The 20,767-nt window shown below is 53.0% G+C and overlaps 1 protein-coding gene and 1 long non-coding RNA gene across 3 annotated transcripts in view; one reads left to right on the top strand and one right to left on the bottom strand.

Annotated features, from left to right (window-relative positions):
• Positions 1-1,441: 1,441 nt before the first annotated feature.
• Positions 1,442-14,270, bottom strand: KLHL36 (kelch like family member 36). Its single transcript, XM_082677784.1, has 5 exons — positions 14,157-14,270; positions 11,605-11,683; positions 6,088-7,161; positions 4,387-4,544; positions 1,442-2,345 (listed from the first exon to the last, which is right to left on the bottom strand). Exons 2-5 carry the CDS (start codon positions 11,665-11,667, stop codon positions 1,790-1,792), a joined length of 1,851 nt encoding a protein of 616 aa, XP_082533910.1. The 5' UTR covers positions 11,668-11,683; positions 14,157-14,270; the 3' UTR covers positions 1,442-1,789.
• Positions 14,271-19,153: 4,883 nt separating this feature from the next.
• The window catches only part of LOC309836876, a 28,147-nt gene continuing 26,533 nt past the window's right edge, over positions 19,154-20,767 (top strand). For both annotated transcript variants that reach the window (XR_014298187.1, XR_014298188.1), the window contains exons 1-2: positions 19,154-19,379; positions 19,745-19,877. This is a non-coding gene — a long non-coding RNA (uncharacterized lncRNA). The remainder of the gene's footprint in view (positions 19,380-19,744; positions 19,878-20,767) is intronic.

The following is a 20,767-nucleotide window of genomic DNA, read 5'->3' as shown; positions in this document are numbered from 1 at the left end:
GGTTAGCAGTTAATGCAGGACTCCTCAGAGCCTTCGATACACCTAAATGTTCTTTTAAAGAGCTCCAGGAAGATGGACAGTTTTTTGGTTTGACTGTTTGTATGCCTTGCAGAACCTCTCAAGAGTCTGGAAGCCTTTAGCGACTTCCATAGGCAGGGAACCAGCTAAACATGCAGACAGGTCGCCCGTCTCACGAGAGGGGGCAATCGTTCGGGTACCGAAGCTTCCAACTCCCAAGTGGCTCTCAGCTCTCCCGGTTACTAGAGAGAGAGGCCGATCAAAATCACAGTAAACCTTTGAGAGAAAGGAAAGGAAGTGTAGTGGAGACAAAAAAGGGAAAAAGAAGTTAACTGAGATTCTCATTCTAACAGCAGTGTTAACGATACATCTGGAAGTGTTCTCGTCTCTGCAGTCAGATCTGCGCCTCAGTATAGATCACTAAGGCCTCCCTTGTCTCGTGATTAAAACCCACCCCATGCCCGTCGTCCTGGTGTGACACAGCGGCTTGGGCACGAGTCTCAAACTCTCCTTAAACGGCACACGCTACTGTTGTGAGTTCCGGTAACTGCAGGAACCGGGCCGGGCCGGTCACGCATCTCACGAGGAGGTGCGGAATCCACTTTCACAGCTTATATAGACTGAGAGAGCTGAACCCCTGGGAGGAGACCTGCCCATTGTCTCATCTGTCACTTAATGAAGGGGGAAACAGCTCATGACTTGTTAACGAAGTTGGCGCCCAGCACACAACTACTCGGCAGCGGACGGCCGCGACCAGGATCCGGCGCCGGCGTCGAGGGAGATGCTCGGACAACCTTCCCTCGTTGGGGATCCACGGGCCCTCACTCACTCGCGTGGAGCTTCCCGTGGCTTCTCAGAGCTGGAGTCACAGAAAACAATGGCACATTCTGCGGGCTCCCTTTTTCTTTCCTGAGTGATAAATGGAGATCTGTGGGGCTCAGTACATCGTAATGTGAGAAACAGCGGGTTCCAGAAAAAAGAAACGGTAAAAAGACGAGAGCACAAATCACAGAATAAGGCGCCCTTTTTACCGTTCTTCCTTGATTACCGATCCCCTTTTAGAATTCGGGAAGACCACCAACCAGGAGAAACAGGATTATTTAGAAGCAGCAGTCATCTGAGCAAGGAATCCCAGTGGGGAGGCCTCCCTGGTGAGAAGTCCCACGGCTCGCCTGACTGCCGGCAAGCTGGTGGCTCTCGGTCACGCAGGCACCCTCTATGGGTCTCTGTGCTCCACCTGGCATGTCGCCCTTGCCAATGATTTCCGAACATGGCCGACGCTCAGTAGTCCCAGGGACCGGCTAAAGGAGTTTCTAGGCTCCCCTACACCACTCCTGGTAGTTTCAGACTCGATAATTCTGAGGCGGGGCTCAGGAACCTGTTTTCTTCAAAGCTCAGCCAGGTTTGGGGAGGCGTGGACTAGGGAATCTGTAATGTCCCACCGCAGCCCTTCGTTTCGATAGGAAAATTTCTGCGTCACCCCTGCCCTGGCTGCTCTCTGGGGGACTGTCGCGGGGGTCACCCATGGGGGTTCGCAACGTGGGAAGCAGCCCTGCACAGACACAGGGGTCGCTCCTGCCTGGGCCCCGCTTTAATTATTCAAGCAAGATAATATGTCAAGTCATACAGAATATTTAATCGGTTACTGTGATATCATAGAAATACCAAGAATCATAAAAGTAAAAAAAGCTGCTAAGTCGTTGATAATGGTTCCGGGATTCTACCAAGTGGCTGCTGGTCTCCAGACGCGCCGTAGGCGGCGGCAGCGGCGTCACTGGCCGCGGTCCTGCGGCCTCTTGCCCTTGCCCTTCTTCTTCTTGTCCTCCAGCCGTGGCTTCAGGGCACACACGCAGGCGGACACGCCGGCGATGGCCTTGGGCAGGTCGGTGCCCTTGCTCCACTTGTCCTTCTCGCGGTCGTAGACCTGCACCGTCTTGGAGAAGGCCGTGTTCTCCCAGCTGTAGCCGCCCAGGATGTAGATGCGGCCCTCCCACACGGCCACCCCCGACTCGCTATTGGCGTGCAGCAGTGGTGCCACGCGGGTCCACTGGTTGCACTGCGGGCTGTAGGCCTCCACGCCCAGCACATCGAAGCGCTCCATGGACTCGAGGCTGTCGTCGCTGCCGCCGATGGAGTAGATGCTGTCCCCCAGGCTGCACATGCTGTGCCAGCCACGCGCCGTGGTCATGGGCCGCCGTTCTTCCCACACGTCTGTCCGGTGGTCGTAGCACAGCAGGTTCTTGCGGTAGGGGCCGATCTGGTAGTCGTGGCCCCCTGAGATGTACACGAAGTCTTTGTAGATGGTGCCCGCGTGGCCGTACGTGAACCTGTGGAGAGACAGATGGATGGACGGACCGACAGAGACAGAGCGGGAGCTCAGTGCTGCACAGGCTGGGCCTCTGTGAGCCGGGCACCCGGTCTTCTCCTCGGCAAAGTGGGGACAAGCTGCCCTCTGAGGGGGTGGTGAGGATGGGAGGGGGTGACAGATGGAGCAGGGCAGGTGACACACGGGCAGCTCTGTCCTCTCTCTGCCCATCTGAGAAGTGGGCATCATCACAAGACCGCATCTGTCTCATTAGGGCTAGAAACGCTACGCCACTGAGGCACACGTGTGGCCCTTGTCCCATCACACATCAAGCAGGGCCTGCGACAAAGTGCAGCTCCAATTACACGACCGTCTGGAAAAGTCAGCCCTACAGGGACAGTAAGTATCAGTGGCTGCCAGCGGTTCAGGGGAAGCAGGGAGGGATTAAAAGATGGAGCTCGAGGGATTCTCCGGGCACTGGGACTATGCCGTACGACACTGTAATCACGGATACACATCATCATACACGTGTCAAAACCCGCGAATGCACAACGCAGAGAGGGAGCCTGATGTAAACTAGAGAGCTTAGCTAATGTATCAACTTTGCTGCATTAGCTGGAAACAATGTACCAGTCACTGCAACGGGGGAAGCTGGGTGCGCTTGGCAACCTCTGTACTTTCTGCTCAATTTTCTCTACACCTAAAATCGCTCTAAAAAATGAGATCTATATAAAGGCAAAGAAGAAATTACCAACAGCAAAACAAAGTGCACACAAAGGTGGAACAAAAAGGGAATGGCGTCACGACATTCAGGACGGTGATTCCTTAGCCGGAGGCGGGAAGCAAGCGGATGGGAGAAGAGCACACGGGGCAAATGAGTCCCAGGCAGGTGGGCTACCGTTCAACGTCTTCGACTCTTGGGTTGGGCTGTGGGTTTGTGGAGGTCTCATTATACAAGTAAGTCAATGAATGAAAAAAGGTATGAGTAAACACACGGAACAAATGTGGGGCATGCATGCCCTAATGACAGCAGCATCATGGATTATGTTTATTCCAACTCTGGACATCGATGGTCCACTTAGAAAAAATAACGATAGGGTTGTTGTCGTACTTAAGGTACACAAACAACCCCGGCTGGCCTAGAGAAAGTGACAGAGGCAGATATTCTTATGTAATTAAGTCTCCCTTCTCCATCTGTAAAGTGGGGTGGTACACAAGACCTGAACCTGGGAGAACACAGGTCTTGGTTTGCCTAGGACAGGGTCAGGAGTTATACGGTTGAGCTCTCCGTTCACGGGCATTCGGGTTTGGGTAATCCATGACATGGGTTATTACCCACCCCACTGGATCACTGTGGATATCAAGGGACTCATCACATCAAGCACATGGCCCAGGCTGGCACGTGGTGATCAACAGCTACTATCATGATTGTCCAATCACCTTATCCACAGGTGTCCAGGTGTTACTTCATCGGCTTCTTGGAACCTTTACCTGAAGGTGGTAGTTACTGTGGGGTGGGGGGGAGGGGCGGGGACTGGAGGAGCCGTGCAGCTTCTACTGTAGGGAGCTGCTCAAATAAATGGCAGCACCTCTGCTAAGCCCGTGACAGTAACAAAGGCAGTGAGTGGACACCCTGACAGGGTGGTACTGACATCACATCCCCTTTACAGATGAGGAAAAAGAGAGAGTGTGGGGTGAAGACACTTGCTGGAGTCAGATGGACGGTAGAGAACCCTCACCCTCTGTACTCCTCCTGCCCAAAGTCAGAGGGATTTGCAGTAAATCTCTCACTCTCTGAACTCAGCACTCATTTCCCCGAAACTCAGGAAGTGAAGAGATTCAGAAACAGAGGGATGTTTGTCTCAGTGGCAGAGCTGACACTTGCACTCCGACGGCCCAGAACAGGCACCCTGACAACCATGCCCTCTGCCCCCCACGCTGTTTTTACAAGCCAGGAGATTCTTCCTGGAATTGGAAGGCCAAAGTATCCAGAAAGGGAGGTGGGCTCAACTGTAACCCCAAAGCCTCCACGTCTGTAGGGTCTGCCACAAAACCCCAATCACCTTGGCAAGCCGGCCACATAGGACCAGGAGTCGGTCTTGGGACTGTAGGTTTCTACCGACGAGAGAGCTCCATTCTCATTCCGGCCGCCGACGGCCACCAGCATGTCTTCGATGGAGGCCAAGTAGAAATCCACGCGGCGCTGGTTCATGGAGGCCACCTGCGGAGGCGAGACACCTGTACCTTCCCTTCCCCAAACTCGGGTCAGCGTCAACATCCAGCACCGCACCCCCAAACATGCTCCACGAAAGGCACAGCCCCGGAAGGCGAGGTGGTGGCCACATGAGCCTGGGGAAGGGAGCCAAACCTGAAGAAAGGGGGGCTCTGTAGGCGGGATTTCTCAGGGCCCCCAGGACCCTCGAGACCTCGTGAATCCCCAAGAGAGGGACGGAGAATTCACTTCCCCAAACCTGTCTGGCCACGTGGCCGACCTTGTGGACTGGAATTCTGCAGCACACACAGGTCAGAACTGCTGATGTAGTGGTTTCCTGAAATAAAAGTTCATCTTTCCCCTCACCCCCCCACAATCAGATATTTTAAAACTTAATGCTGATTCTCATCCGTGTTGATGGGCATAAGGTGGTGCTCCACAGAAAATTAGCAATGGAAGACCCAAGTCTTTCTCTTTCTTTTCTTAATCATCCAAGCAGAACACACGAATGAACATGGTCCTGCAGGAGCCCATGTCAGGCTGAGACCGTGATGAAGGTTTGGAGGACGGGCTTCAAAGCTGCAAGCCTCCTTCAACTGCAAGTGCAAGACTTACACCTTGGTTTTAGAGTTTTGAGAATAAAATCAAAAGGTCACGCAAGTCCCTTCGGAGCCTTGAGCTCAGAAAAGCACCGAGTTAAGTAAGAAGACTGAGGTGTGAGTATAAAGATTGAGACAGACTTTCATGGGTGGCCATCTGGTTCTTGGGAGGAAAGGAGCACATGTGCCAATCAACGTGAGCTACAACCACCGACCCTGGAAGGTCAGCATCCCCCCTCCCGTTTCCAGAGGGAGAAGCTGAAATTTGGAGTGGGCAAGGAACCGGTCTGAAACCCCCAGCTACGATTTAGCCAAGTTGGGGCGTGAAGCTGGGTCTGACATCAAGACCCAGGCCTGTCCCGGAATCAGCTGGCACACCTGCCGAAGGGCCACGACTCCCAGCAGGTGTGAGCCTTCGTGGCCCCCTTGACCAGCTCCAAACCTGCCCCAAAGAGGAACTCAGCGGAGACTCTGAGACACGGGGAGGTTGTCAGAACTCTGGGTCAATCTTCCAGACCCGTGTCATCCAATATGGTAGCCACTGGCCTCCTGTGGCCATTTACACTCAGATGTAAATTAGTGATAATGAAATACAACGGAAAACTCAGTTCTTCGGTCCCACGGGCCACGTTTCAAGCGCTCAACTGCCACACGTGGCTGGTGGCTACCGTATCGGATGGCGCAGATGAAGAACGGTTCTGTCGGTGAAGAAAGTTCTACTGCACGGCGATGCTCTGGACACCGACCGTCCCTGCAGAAGGTGGCCGGTCAGCCCCCACCGCCCCCAACCGGGGGGTGGGGGGAATGATGTGGCTTGTCACTTTATCGTCACACCTCGTTCAGAAGCAGGGTGGTGGTCAAGGCCCGAGAGAAGGGGGTGGGGGCAGTCAAGGCTAAGGTTAAGGAGATCAAAAGTCCTCAAGAGTAAAGAAATAATCTGGCTTTAATCTCACCTTGATCCACTGTTTACAGCGGGGGTCATACCTATAAAGAAGATTGGATGCCGCATCCCCTCCGTTGTCCCGCGAGAAGCTGCCGCCAGCGATGAAGATGAACCCCCCCAGCACGGCGACGCAGTGGTGGCTCCGCCGGGCCGGCAGGGGCGTCTCCTTGACCCACTGCTCGCTCTGGGCGTCCAGGTAGCAGGTGTCGTCGCTGAGCTCCAGACACCGCTCGGAGACCTCGCCGCCCACAAATAGCAGGCACTCCTGGGTGGTGCGGAGGGCCGTGCGCTTGGTCTGCATGACCGGCTGGGCCGCCAGGCTGTTGTGGTAGCGCACGGCCTCCTCGATGAAGCCCTCGCAGTTGGCCTCGCGGGGCAGCAGTGAGCACACGGCCGGCTTGACGCGGTGCAGCAGGTCGTTCTTGGGGATGAGCGGGAAGTGGATGTTCTCCAGCACCTGGTAGGCGTGGGCCTCGCGCTCGGGCCGCTGCGTCAGCCACTGCAGGGCCGCCTGCAGCAGGTCGTGCTCGCACTCCCGCTGCACCTGGCTGCTGCCCAGGTAGGCGCACAGCTTCTGCACGGAGACGTTCTGCAGGAAGTCGGGCGTGAAGGACAGCGTGCCGAAGCGGCTGAGGATGAAGCCGTCAAGGAAGGCGTCCAGCCGCCTGAGGCTGTAGATGGAGGCCAGCTTCTGCAGGTACAGGTAATTGTCCTCGCTCACCTCCTGCTCCAGGTACTCGCAGCAGAAGTCCACCACCGTCCAGATCTGCAGCAGGTGGGCTGTCTCCAGGACGTAGTCGATGTTGCCACCGTCCAGCACCAGCTCCCCGCCGTACAGGAAGTCCACCACGGCCTTGAGCCCGACGTAGGAGGCGCCGATCAGCTCCACCTCCTTCTGGAAGGCCTCGCGCATGCCGAGGGTGAACATGGAGTTGAAGTAGTCGCTGCACACTGCCAGCAGGTTGCGGTGGGCTGGCACGCGCTGCTCGTCGGCCACCAGGACCACGTCGCAGAAGAGGCCGCGCAGGCGCTGCTCGTTCAGCCGCTGCAGCACCGTGCTTGAGTGGTCGGCCCAGCGGTACGCCTGCGGTGGCGGTGGAGAGCGCGCGTCAGGAGGGGAGGGGGCTGTCAACCCGCCCCCACACCGCAGCGGCCCAGCTAGCGCTACGCGACCAGCACTGACATACAGTGGAATGAGAGAACAGGCAACAAGGTGTCAGAGCACCTCGCAGAAAGTCAGGGTGTTTCCCTGTACGTGTGCATATGTTTGTATATTTCCTCCCTTCTTTACAAATAAAAATTTTAACTCAATCTTTCTTTTTCCCTTTGTTTCGTTTTCCCTCTCTCCTCCTTCTTTGTAAACAGGATTCCCCAAAGTTTCCTTCCTTCCCTGTCTCTCTTTCCTCCTTAGTGTGTGTGGGTCACGGCACATAGGTTCGAAAACGCTGTCCTATCGGGAGGGTGAAGTTGCCTGGGGCGTGGCCTCTCAAGTCGGACAGGAGCTGGTGGAACCCCAGCGCCACTGCTCTGCAGCTGTGTGACCCGGGTGAGTCACGAGCAGCCTGAGCCTCGGCTCCTGGTCTCCCCCAGGTTTGGTGCGGGGGAGGGGTCATGAGCCAGAACATAGCGCAGAGCTGGCCCGGGGACAGCGGGAGCAAAGTCAGCAGCTGTGACCGTCAGTTCCCACGGAGTCGCGGTGCCGACAGCTATGCTACAGAGACCAGTCCAGGGAGCTAGAGGGTCCCAGAGACTGCAATATATCCAGACTAACGTGCTCTGGGGAATCTTACTTTCAGAGACACGGCTTCAACAGTCATTGCCAGAAAATGTATGTAAATTGCAGGAACGCTGTCTTTTCCCGGGAGCTGTATGTGCCGCAGACCGCACTGTGCACTCGCCTGCACACTCTCATTTGAGCATCCCAGGAACCCTCCAACGGAACGTCAGTTGTAACCCCCTTATTCCAGAGGAGGAAAAGTGAGCTTCAGAGAGACTGAGGAACTTGCCCAAAGTCCCACAGGGACTGAGGGGCGGGGCTGGGATTTGAACCTAGGTCTGATCCCAGAGCCCAAACCTTTAATCACCACGCTACACTGGAATTAACGAATCTATTAATATGAATAGTTAATAGGAATTAATTCAATAAATTCAGGTTGGTGGACATTGCTTGACTGTTATCTGCCTGCCCTGGGCTTTTGAAGATGCAAAGAAAAATCAGACCCAGACAACGGTTTCTATGCCCTGGAAGAACTAATTAGGATATTTCACACTGCTTTATTTATTCCCTATAAAAACAACAAAAAAATTCAACATATGAAAAAACAGACTATTCAGAAATACCAACTAGGTAGCAGGGCGATTCAGGGAGGACTGGGGAAAGGGGCGGGGCAGGCGTTAAGCCCGAGGGGAAGTGGTGGTGGAAAGGAAGACAGGTGGGTGAGGGCTCAGCAGGTGTGAGCAGCTGGGTGACTGGTGCACAGGTCCTTCTGGGTTACTTCTCAACATGTGTCCTACGGCAGGGGGGTGGTTTTTTCTTCCCTTCCAAATCTGCTCCTTACCGCCTCTGATGCATTAGTAATTGGGGCACTTTATTTCCCGTGGTTCTTCCCCGTCCGGCCAATTCCCACATCAATCGCTCTGTCTGTGCAACAGTCTCGGGCAATGTCCTCACATTCTGAGGGTACCAAACAGACGTTCCCTAAAGCTTCCTTCCCTTCCCAGTTTACAGAGCCAAGCTCTCCTACCTTACATTACAGGATGGTTTCCTGAAGGTCCATATACACAGGTATCTCCCTCTATCCTGGTTATTCAGAGAGAGCCAGGCTGGCCTGGTCTGGGCTTCAACACATATTGGCTTGGGGCCCCTCTTGGGTGCGGACTGAAGGAAGGCAATGAAAAAGGCACTACAGCGGCAAGCTACCGAGTAACAGTGAAGGCTAGTGTCCTAGAGAAGCAAGTGAGGGGCATCAGGTGGGCTGTCAGCCCACCATGGGCTCCTGGTTGTTTCCAAGCTGGTGAGGGTGCTGGAATTACCCCGCTTAAAAAGGGGCACACACGCCCCCAGGCTACCGCGTGAAAAGGGAAACAGCCCTGGGGAGGGGCGGGGACTGGGGAGAGCCCCAGATGACAGCTACCAGGGGAGCCACCTGCTGCAGCGAGCCAGGGCAGGGGGGACGGCAGCCACTGTTTCTACAGCTGGGTCTCCAGGCTAAACGGGCAAGTTTAATTCTTTACCTGGGTCTTGACTACAGCCCATTTCTGGTTATTTAGTACAGCAGCAGAGACCAGAACTAAAAACAGACAAACGTGACTTCCCAACGTTAAACTGGCATCAGTAACTGAGTTGCAACATTTCATATAATTTAGAAACTCCAACCTGCAACATTCTCCAGTGGTATTAACCCTGTTCATTCCTTTGTTTCTTACTTTAGCACCTTAATCAGGTGAAGAAACTCAGGATCTAACACTGGGCGGAAAGCAGGTATGGGGTATCTTATATTAGAAAAGAACTCAGGGACTTCCCTGGCGGTCCAGTGGTTAGGACTCCGTGATTCCACTACAGGGGGCACGGGTTCGATCCCCGGTCGGGGAACTAAGATCCTGCAAGCTGCGCGGCATGGCCAAATAAATAAATAAATAAAATAAATAAATAATTAAAAATAAAAAAGAATTCAGCATCAAAGTGGATCAACACATTTTAGAGCAGATAAATGAACAGCGGCCGCCACACAATGGAAGACTCCACCGCTCCGAGAAGGGCACGATCTACCCGCACGTGCAGCAACCAGGCTGAACCTCAGAGGCAGGGTGACAAGAGTAACGAGCCAGGCACCCAGGGGACCCACCCCGACTCCACGTATATAAGTTCAAGGGCAGGCAAAACTGCAGGGCTGGAAGCTGGGCGAGTGGCTGTCTTGATTGTAGGGGCTGGAAGGGTTTGATAATGTTCTTTAACTGGGTGTGTTCAATGTCTAGAAAATCAAGGGTACATTATGATTTGGGCACTTTTTAAATATAAAGAGTTAGGAACATAAATACAATGAACCAAGGGACAGAGAAGCCTATTCCTAAAAGCTTCAATTCAGAGAGAGACAAGCTCAGAATCTGGCTTGGAGGCACAAAGATTTCTAGTGCTGCCGAGCTTAGAAAGCTACGCTGTCTCTGCAGCCAAGCTCCCAGACAAAGCCCCTTTGAATCAGCAGCAAGACCCTTCTGGGGTTTCGCAGTAGATAAAGCCGGGCTTTGGCAAGAGTCTTCTCAGTCAACTCAAATGGAAACACGAGAGCATTTCTCAGGAGGACCAACCTCTCCTGAAAATTACACCCCGTTTTTCTTTTTTACACACCTGTCGAACCTCGTTCCCCCTTCTTCTCCTCTTATCTATAGGCTGCTCCCAACTCCCTTTATCTAAAATGGTATTTCTTCATCTTTTTTTCAGTCTGCTTTTAAGATATTTTTTTTCTGTATAGCTTGCCATGTCATTTAAACACATAATATATAGTCTATATATCTGTGTGTGTATTATATGTATAGCTTTATACTTTAAAAGAGTAAAATTCTTTCCAGACCCCCAAGAACCCATTTCATCTCCTTGTAAGCAATGTCAGCCCCATGGAGAATGCATGATCTACGGTAAACATGACATTTAATCTTCAAAAAAGGACACTTTAAAAAAATTCCCCGGCCGTCCCGCGGTTAGGACTCTGCACTTTCACTGCCGAGGGCCAGGGTTCAATGTGTGGTCAGGGAACTAAGATCCCACAAGCTGCGGTGCGGCCGAAAAAATAATTAAAAAATAAATAAAGAAAAGGGTGTTTTAATATTCATAAAGAGACAGGTGTAAATTGGGACTGTCTCACCAACTGGTCCCCCAAACCTTATCTACAGCAGCTGTGGGGGAAGGGGCCGCTCCAAGTCACCTGAAGAGTTTGCTGAAGGTACAGATTTGCAGGTCCTGCTCTGAAATTTTCATTTAGCACGTCTGGGGTGGGGCCGGGCATATGCGCTTCTCATGAGACACCTGCCCCCTCCCCGTCTCCCAGGGTGAGTCTGATGTAGTCCGTGTGCCACAGGTAGGTAGCCTCGCCGTGGAGAACCCACCCTCACTGGCTCCTAGGGTCTCAGAAGGTCACGACCGGGGAAGACTCTGGGCCCTTAACATCCAGGTACACAAAGTGTTGCTCCCACTATAAGGTTGTGGACTGGCTTCTCCACGGACACAGTCTTGGATTTTTTGAGCCCCAAGTGGAAACACAAATCCCACGGCGTCCACCCTGTCCTGTAGATGCCAGGTGTTGGATAAACGAGTCAAGTTGTGTTTCTAACATCCCTCGCACCCCCCAACCCCTGCTCTCTCTGATTTTATGATTTTTCCACTCCTTGCCTGTGCCACCTCTAGTCATTGTTAAGGAGATTAACACCAACACCAAGAACAGAAAATCAGTCTGCGCAATAAGAATGAGCTCATCAGAAAAATCTCATGCTTCCTTGGCAATGTGCACAGGCGGTGAGCGACCCATTCACAGACCTTTGAGGATTCGCTGATCTTGGACGGCCGAGACACTCGCGTCTGCCGGCTTCCCTCCATCATAAACAAGATCGCAGCCCTGCGACAAGAACAGGACTTCTGAGCGTGTAGTAATAACTCGAGGTCATTCATGAATCGCAGGCTCTGCTGGCAGGTATCAGTGACAGCAAGAGCGAAACAGTCACATGGAGGAAAGAGGGAGAAAAAACTGTACTACAAAGAACTCCCTTACTCCGAGAGCTGGAAAAATCAGAGGGTTAGAATCAGATAGAACATTTAATAAGTGTTCCTTTTTCACCTCATCACGTCTTTTAGCCCACCTCCTACAAGTACCTACCTTTGGATGCTTGAGCTGAATTAGGCCTTTTCGAGAGATCAAGATTATAATGACAACAGTTATCATTTCAGAACCCAGACTATGACCCTGGAACCAAGCTGGCATGTGCTATCTCATTAAACTCCCACAACTATCTGGCTGGGCTGATGTCACTTAACCCATTTGATCGATGAGGATATTGAGCTCAAGGTCACAAAGCTAGTGAATGGCTGGGAATCAAACCTGAGTCTGTCCGGCTTCAAAACTGGACAGACATGGGCCCTTCACTGGGATGCCTGGTTGAATGTGGCCTAATCTTTAAGAATCTCATACTTTTAAAATTTCATGAAGTTAAGGCTATGATGCAGTGATGACTACCAAGTATAAAATACATTCTAGACACAGGCACTGTCTTAAGTGTTTTCTGTGTCTCACTGATTTAATCCCCACAACAAGCCCACCAGGACAGCACTATTATTATCCTCCGTTTATAAAGGAAGAAGCTGATGGCAGCGAGGGGAAGTAACTTGCCCAGCGTCACACACAGGAAGAAGCAGACCTAAGGAGGCTTTCCTGCTCTCAATCCCTGGGCTATTTCACTTGACCATTAAAAAAATGCCCACAGGCAGGAAACCTCTGCAGGGGGAGCCCATGCCCCAGCTGGAACATGCAGGATAAACTTGACCAAGCAACTTAACCTCTGTAGACTTCATGGTTGAATCTACAGACTGGGCTGGTGCATCAGGGGATGTTAAGGTTTCTTCCAGTTTTGAAAAGTCAGGCAACCCACTAACAGCACAGAGCCGGGCTTTGGGGGACCTTGGAGGATGGGGGGCACACAGAGGAAGGATTAAGCTAGCAATATGGGCACAAGTCGCATACTGGAACTGAGGGTTTAAGGAGGAATTCTTCCCGCTGCTAGGGGAGTTGAAAAGAGTCAATCTGTTACCTACTGAACACACAGCCTTTGCTAAAAAGGAACAACGTGACAAGGAGTCAGCTCTGTGTCAAGATAATCAGGGACACACAGAGGGGGCTCCAGCGCTCCCACGGAGGATGGGGGGACAAATTCAGACACAGTCCACCCTGCCAGCTCCCTGGGGGGAAGGAAGGGACAACGAGATTTCTCTCGACAAACTAGCAACTTTGTGACAAAGACCAGCTGTCCCCACCCCTGTCCTTTCTGTCTGCTCCTAGGATGCTGGGCGGCTCAGAGAGGGAAGAGAAGAACACCAGCACCCAACCTACTGCTCACCCCTGACTTCCTTGTTTCACCGTCACCCTCTGAGACAGGTGCCACCATCGTTTCTGACACCCAGGCTCAGGTGGCCGTGCGGCCCCGCCCAAGGTCACACAGCAGACAGTCTGCACCACCGCAGGCAGCCAGCCAGGGCTCAGGTCTGCCTTTAGTGCTAAGAGCTTTCTTTTCTAGGCCAAGATTTCTAAAGAGAGTATCCCCTTGTGGAGGCTCCCTTTCGTCTGCGGGAAAGTGGTCTGGGGCTCACTGCTACAGGAGTGTGGATATTAGCTGCCTCCTGCGCTTTCTGCAAGCAGGTGAGGGGTCAAGGCCACACGCAGGGACGGTGGCGATCCCCAGTGAGGCGTAAAAGGTCTTTTAGTAAACACGGGAACCGAGGCCGCGTCCGGACGGGAGGGTCCCCACGGAGCCTCCTCTCCCGGCTCCTTCCCCGGGTTTCGACCCTGAACGTGCCCGACCGCAGCGCTCCGGGAAACAGCGTCGTGGAGGTGGACGCGGACGCCCGCCGGCACCCACCCATCCCGGGTCTCGCCCGCAGGGTCTCCGGGGACGCCTCTGTCGCTCGCTCGGACCCAGCACCCCCTGGCGGAACCGCCGGCACAACGGCCGCCCGGGCGGGCTCGAGCCGGCTGCGAGGAGGCGGAGCTGGGTTGCGCCCGGGGCTGGCGCCCGCGGCGGGACGCGAGGACAGTCACTCACCTGGGCCGCGCGGGCCGGCCGCACAGGCCGCACCTGTCTCACCTGAGGGGGCGGCGGCCCCCTGTCCAACCCCCCCCCGGCCCCGCGGCGGCCCCTCCGCTCGCCCCCGGCCCCGCGATCCACCCCCCGAGCACAAAGAGATCCCGGGGGCGGAACCGGGTCGCAGCTCGCGGGGCCGGGGACCCTCCCGAGGCAGGCCCGCCCCCCGCCCCGGCCCCAGCCCCCGGACGGCGCGCGGCTCTCGGCCCGGGCAGGAGCGGGGTGCGCGCGGAGGCCCACCTGGGAGGGCGCGCTACGGGCGCGGCGCGGGGATTCCGAGCGGCGGGGCCGGGCGGGCGGGGCGGCGGGGCCCGGGCGTCGGAGCCCGTGGGCCGGCCGGGTGCGCGGCCATGGCTCCGCCAGGAAGTGCGAGGCCGAGGGCGGAGGCGCGCGCGGCCAATGGCGGCGGCCGGGAGGGGGTGGGCTCTGGCGGCGCGGGGGCGGGGCCTGCCCCAGGCGGGCGGGGCCTGCGCGGGGGGCGCGGGGGGCGCGGCGTCCTCGCCCAGCCTCGCCCAGCTGTCCACCCGGCCGCAGGACTCGCTTGTGGCCCAGGCGGGCCACTCACAGTCACGCACCGCGAAATGCCTACTGGGTGTCGCCCGCCGTCTTAGGCGCGGGGACACGGCGTGGAGGGACAGGCATGGTCCCGGGCCTGGGGGACCGGAGTGCTGGGAGGGGCCATCGCGGTGGCACCTTCGCACCCTCACCTCCTTCCAGCCTTAGCTCGGTCGGCCTCTGCGTTCACCCTACGGTGAGTCCTTCGCTGACCCCGTGATTAAAGTCACCATCCCTCTCTGCTAACCCCGTTTCCAGCTTTCCGCTTCACTTAGCTTTTACCACCGTCTAATCTTCTGAATCATTTCCTTGTTCATTTGACTTATTGTCTCTCTCCCCCACTAGAAACCCTCCAGGGCAGGGTTTACTGTCGGTTTTATTCCTGGCTGGGCCCCCAGGGCTGGCACCTAGTAGCCGCTCAATAAATTTTCGAGGAATGAATGAGTTTCACCATCACGGATCTATCCTTGTCAAACTGATGCTACAGCTTGGATAAACCTTGAAAACATTATGCTAAGTGAAATAAGTCAGACCCAGAAGGACACATATTGTATGAGTCCATTTATATGAAGTGTCCAGAACTGGCAAGTCCATAGAGACAGAAAGCTTAGTGGTTACCCAGTGCTAACCAGTTGGGGGTAAGTGGAGTGGGTGGCTGTTAAGAGATTTGGGGGGGGGAGGGTGATAAAAATGTTCTGAAATTAGGTGGTAGTGATGATTGCGCAACTCTGAATATACGGAAAATACCATTGAAATGTACAATTCAAAAGGGTGAATTTGGGATTTCCCTGGCAGTCCAGTGGTTAGGACGTGGCGTTTTCACTGCTGTGGCCTGGGTTCAATCCCTGGTCAAGGAACTAAGATCCTACAAGCCGCGCGGCGCCGCCAGAACCAGAAAAAATATATGGTATGAGCTGTATCTCAGTAAAGCTGTAGTGCTCGCTTCGGCAGCACATATACTAAAATTGGAACGATACAGAAAATATTAGCATGGCCCCTGCACGAGGATGACACACAAACTCGTGAAGCGTTCCATATTTTTGTATGGCTGATTCACTTTGTTATAAAGCAGAAACTAACACACCGTTGTAGAGCAATTATACTCCAATAAAGATGTTAAAAAAATAAATAAAGCTGTTACCAAAGCAAAACCAAACAAAAAAACTTATCTCTGTCCTCGCTTTTCTATTCCCTGCCTTCTCTGGGAAGGATTGAGAGCGTCTTTTTTTTTTTTTTTTAAATAAAGAATGCTCTCTTCGTGGTACAGGGAGGTACCTTTTTCTTTAAAAAAAAAAATTTATTTATTTTTGGCTGCATTGGATCTTTGTTGCTGCGCGTGGGCTTTCTCCAGTTGCGGCAAGCGGGGGCTACTCTTCGTTGCGGGTCGCGGGCTTCTCACTCTGGTGGCTTCTCTTGTTGCTGAGCACGGGCTCTAGGCGCACAGGCTTCAGTAGCTGGGGCACACGGGTTCAGTAGTTGTGGCTCGCGGGCTCCAGAGCTCAGGCTCAGTAATTGCGGCGCACGGGCTTAGTTGCTCCGTGGCATGTGGGATCTGCCCAGACCAGGGTTCGAACCCGTGTCCCCTGCATTGGAAGGCGGATTCTTAACCACTGTGCCACCACGGAAGCCCTCAGGTAACTCTTTAAAGCCTTACTTGCCCATCTTTGACCCCTCCTTGAGCAACAAAGCTAATCTCACACCCCAACAAAGCTAATCTCACATCTTGTTCTATGTCTGTATCTTGATGTGCAAATCTCCACTATTACATGAATTCATGTACTTCTTCATTCATTAATTCACTCAGCAGACTTTTAGGGAATTCCTACTATGTGCCAGGCACTGTGGTAGTTGCCAGGGTTAGAAAGAAGATAGTTTCAAGGGTTTTAGGGAGGGAGACAAACAAATAAATGAGCAATTACTGTATCCGGGTCAGTCCTGTGTTAGGGATATATTCAGAGTGCTATGGGTGGGATGTATTCTTTTTTATAGCTATACTTAAAGATTCTATATAGAAAGATATGGATAAAGACAGGTAGATATAAAGGTATATATGGATCTCTCTACGCATACATGGATCTATCTATCTAGAGAGATTTAGCTATAGATTTTTTATTGTATGTATTTATTTATTTTGGCCGTGCCACATGGCATGCGGGATCTTAGTTCCCTGACCAGGGATCTCAGAACCCATGCTCCCTGCAGTGGAAGCACGGAGTCCTAACCACTAGACCTTGAGGGAAGTCCCTAGATATTTTAGCAGCCTATAACTTGGCATGGATGTCTGTCTTCCTGGTGATGGGTTCTATATGAATGAGAAGATGTACAAACTGAAGGGACTGCCTGTAGTAAGGGCCTGGGACAGGCTCAGGAATCCCCACGTGACACTGACCTGAAACACGTGCAGGCTTGGCTAAGCTGACTTTGTGCTGTTTTCCTTATCACCACCTGGTGAACCATCCTTTCACTTTTTTTTCCTTTACGTCTCATTTTCTCTCAAATTAGAAAAGTCACGCATGTTTAAGTTAATTTGGAAAATATGGAAAAGTCTGAAAGGAAAAATAAACCACTTACTCCTGCACTGTCCAAAAATAATTATTAAAACTGTTGTCTCTCCATATTTTCCCCTTATGTAGTTTTTCACAATAATATCACCACTACCACCACAACCCCTGTACAGCTCACATGTGCTACACGTTGCTCTGAGCTCCCTGTACATATTCACTCATCTCATCTCCTGGACTCTTTGAGGGAGGTACTGTTTACTTTCTCTGTTTACAGAAGGGGAAACTGAGGCCTGGAAAAGTTAACTCTGTGCCCAAGGTCACAGAACTCGTAAGGAGCAGAGCTGGGCTTGGAACCTCGGCAGTCCTGTGTGTATTTGTTCCCATGCCAGAGACAACCTGGCTTAGAAAAGACGAGTTTTTCCCAATATTCAAATTTCAACGATCAGACTTGTTTGGGTTCTGAATTTGGTCAGAACTGAGCACCGCAGTCTGCAGGCCTAACCTTGTCTTCTGCACCATCCTGCCTTTGTGCGACGATAAAAGTGAGGCACGCTCCATGCAGAGAACTTGGAATACACAGACAAGCACAAATGGGAAAACATTACCCACCCGGGGAGAACAGCTGTCAGTACTTAAGTGTAGATCGGCCCAGTGTTCCCCACGCATCCATGCATGTGACTCCATGTGGCGCAGGCCCTTTGGAAACTGCCCCCCCCCACACACTTTTGCAAATATCACGAGCTTTTCACATGTCAATAAGTTCTCTTCTATTGGATTGTGGACTTGACCCTCCCTCGTTTTGGGGCACCCAGCTGGCTTCACTATTATAATAACACAGGTGAACATTCTTGCACCCACGCCTGATGGTAAAATGAAGTTGCTGGGTCAGGGGAGTGCCTGTTTGGAAGGCTCTGACCTCCCCGCAAAAGCTGTCTTGGGAAGTACCCCTAGTCAGTGGCTCAGCACCCCATCATTTTTGAGATTCAGCCCCATCAAGTGGAACTGGGGCCAGGTGGTTCCCTGGTTGTTCATAAAGCAATAAAACAGCTTTTTCCTTTCTTCTGCAGTCTCTGCCACGACCCGTTGTGGAGCTTTTTATTTGCTGTTTCACCCCTTTCTCCTTTGGACACAGGGGCACTTGTGGGACTTGTGCAGACAGACCCTCACAGGCACCTAGGGCCATGTGAGCTGGTGGGCAGGGCAGAGGCTGCCCCAAGCCTTCTTGTGGTACCCAGGCCCCTGATGGGTGACAGTGATTGCCAGGAAGGGGCAAAGATGCCTGGTCAGGAACTGTCCTGGACTATGTATGAAACAGATAACCAACAAGGACCTACTGTGTAGCACAAGGAACTATACTCCATATTTTCTAATAACCTAAAAGGGAAAAGAATCTGAACAAGAATAAATACATTATATATGTATAACTGAATCATTATGTAGTACACCTGAAATTAACACGACACTGTAAATCAACTATACTGCAATTAAAAAAAGAAACAGGGGCTTCCCCGGTGGCGCAGTGGTTAAGAATCCGTCTACCAATGCAGGGGACACGGATTTGAGCCCTGGTCCAGGAAGATCCCACATGCTGCAGAGCAACTAAGCCAATGCGCCACAACTACTGAGCCTGCGCTCTAGAGTTTGCGAGCCACAACTACTGAGCCCGCGTGCCACAACTACTGAAGCCTGCATGCCTAGAGCCCGTGCTCTGCAACAAGAGACGCCACCGCAATGAGAAGCCCGCGCACCGCAATGAAGAGTAGCCCCCGCTCCCCGCAACTAGAGAAAGCCCTGTGCAGCAACAAAGACCCAACACAGCCAAAAATAAGTAAACAAAATTATATTAAAACAAGAAAAAAGAAAAGAAAAGAAAAAAAGAAACAAATGGTCCTGGGGGGCAGGGTGAGGGGAGATGGAGCCTGTGAACGAGGTTCCAAGTCCCCCAGAACATGCTCCGTTGTCCCATTTGGCTTTGCTTACAAAATACAACATCAAAAGATAAAATTATTAAGAATTTCCAGACAACAATCGTAGAGCATTAAACCTCCAGTGCGGGGCCTTTCTGAGTGCGGGGCCCTGTGTGTCTGCTGGCCCTAGATGGAACAGTTGGGACTGTCACCAAAGAACCCTTGAGGCTAATGTTATGTTCATTCTCCAAGCCTCAGCGGAACACCCTAGTACAGACGTGCATCACACGGACACACAGAATAACAAAAGGAGGGAGGGGGAGGGGGAGGGGGCCGAGGCTGATTGCGGGTAACGCACAGGCCCCATGCTAAGCACTCTCTCCACCACCCGTGGAATCCTCTTGGTACCTTGCGGGTCCATGCCACTGTTATTCCCACTTTACAGATGAGGAAACCGAGGCTCTGAACGATCGGCTGGCGCTAGTATCACACAGCTGGTAAGTGCGGGAACCGGGATGAGGAACCCAGGCCATTGTATGCCAGCGCCCAGTTACCCTGTTGTTACCCAGCCTGGAAGGGCTGCAAGCTGCTTTTCTTTCAAATTACCTTCTTGGCTCTGACCTTCCTGTTGCTCAGGAGGTTGTAGCTGGTCCTAAGGGGAGGCAGAGAGAAGTGTCAGCGAGCTGTCAGCTGGGTCCCCGGAACAGCTGGGCCTGGTTGGGGGGGCTGGAAGGGGGAGGCTGGGGGGGAGGCCCCGTGAGCACTGCTGCTTGCAGCTGCAGCCCTCGCCCTCCAGGGAGGGGAGGGGGAGGGGAGAAGGAGGAGGCGGGGCCAGCTCTCTGAAAACTGTTCTTCTCACCAGAGGTTTGTCCGTGGCCCAGCTTCCCTCCCAGAGCCTGAGTAATGTAGAAAAATCGCAGCCCAGCATAAACGAGTCAGCCTAGGGGCCACCCGGGATCACGCTGGCAAGCGGAATTCTTGGCTCAATCACTCCGGTAAGTTTGTAACTGTTTAGACTGCAGGCTAAGAAGCAACAGACCAGCGAATGGGTAGAGCCACAGTGGGAATGTGGGCCCAGGCCTCGGTCGTCCCTAAAATCTCAGATTAAAAGAGAAAAGACCTCCCCTGAGTTGGTACTTGCTGTTTCCTCCTTCCGTCTCCCCAAGGCTTTTCTCCCCAGCTCTCCCTGGATTTGAGCCCCGGCCTGGCTACTCCCCGGCTGTGTGAACTGGACCAGCTACACCATGCCTCAGTTCCCCATCTCCAAATGGGGAAGCCTTTGTCCCTGTCATGGTGTTGACGAAATAATACATGATGGATGAGTGAGTGAATGAATGAATGAATAATAATAAACGAATTACTACACGCTGACCACTTCCAACAGTACCCCATGCGTAAAGCTGCATAAATTTGAGCCTTTGCTGACGATGCCTGACTGTCTACCAATTAGAGGACTCTTCTCTGGCTGAAGCCTTTGTTTCCTGTTAACATAGAAATCATTTGAAAATTGACTCGTTTTTTTCTTTTTTAATGGCCACTCTGCACAGCATGTGGGATCTTAGTTCCCCGACCAGGGGTCACCCCCTGGATTGGAAGGGTAGAGTCTTAACCACTGGACCGCCAGGGAAGTCCCCAGAACGGGCTCTTTTCTATTAGCCATTGACACCTTAGCATTCATTCATCAGCTTCGTTCTCAAGATCACGTTATTGTGTTGTGACCAGAGGGAAAGGAAGATACCAGCCCTCAAGAAAGGAAGAGAGGGCTTCCCTGGTGGCGCAGTGGTTGAGAGTCCGCCTGCCGATGCAGGGGACACGGGTTCGTGCCCCGGTCTGGGAGGATCCCACATGCTGTGGAGCGGCTGGGTCCGTGAGCTTCTGCTCTGCA

The sequence above is a fragment of the Grampus griseus genome (genome assembly GCF_964374135.1).
Source record: "Grampus griseus genome assembly, chromosome: 19".
Lineage (NCBI taxonomy): Eukaryota > Metazoa > Chordata > Mammalia > Artiodactyla > Delphinidae > Grampus > Grampus griseus.
This window is presented reverse-complemented; position numbering and strand designations above follow the sequence as displayed.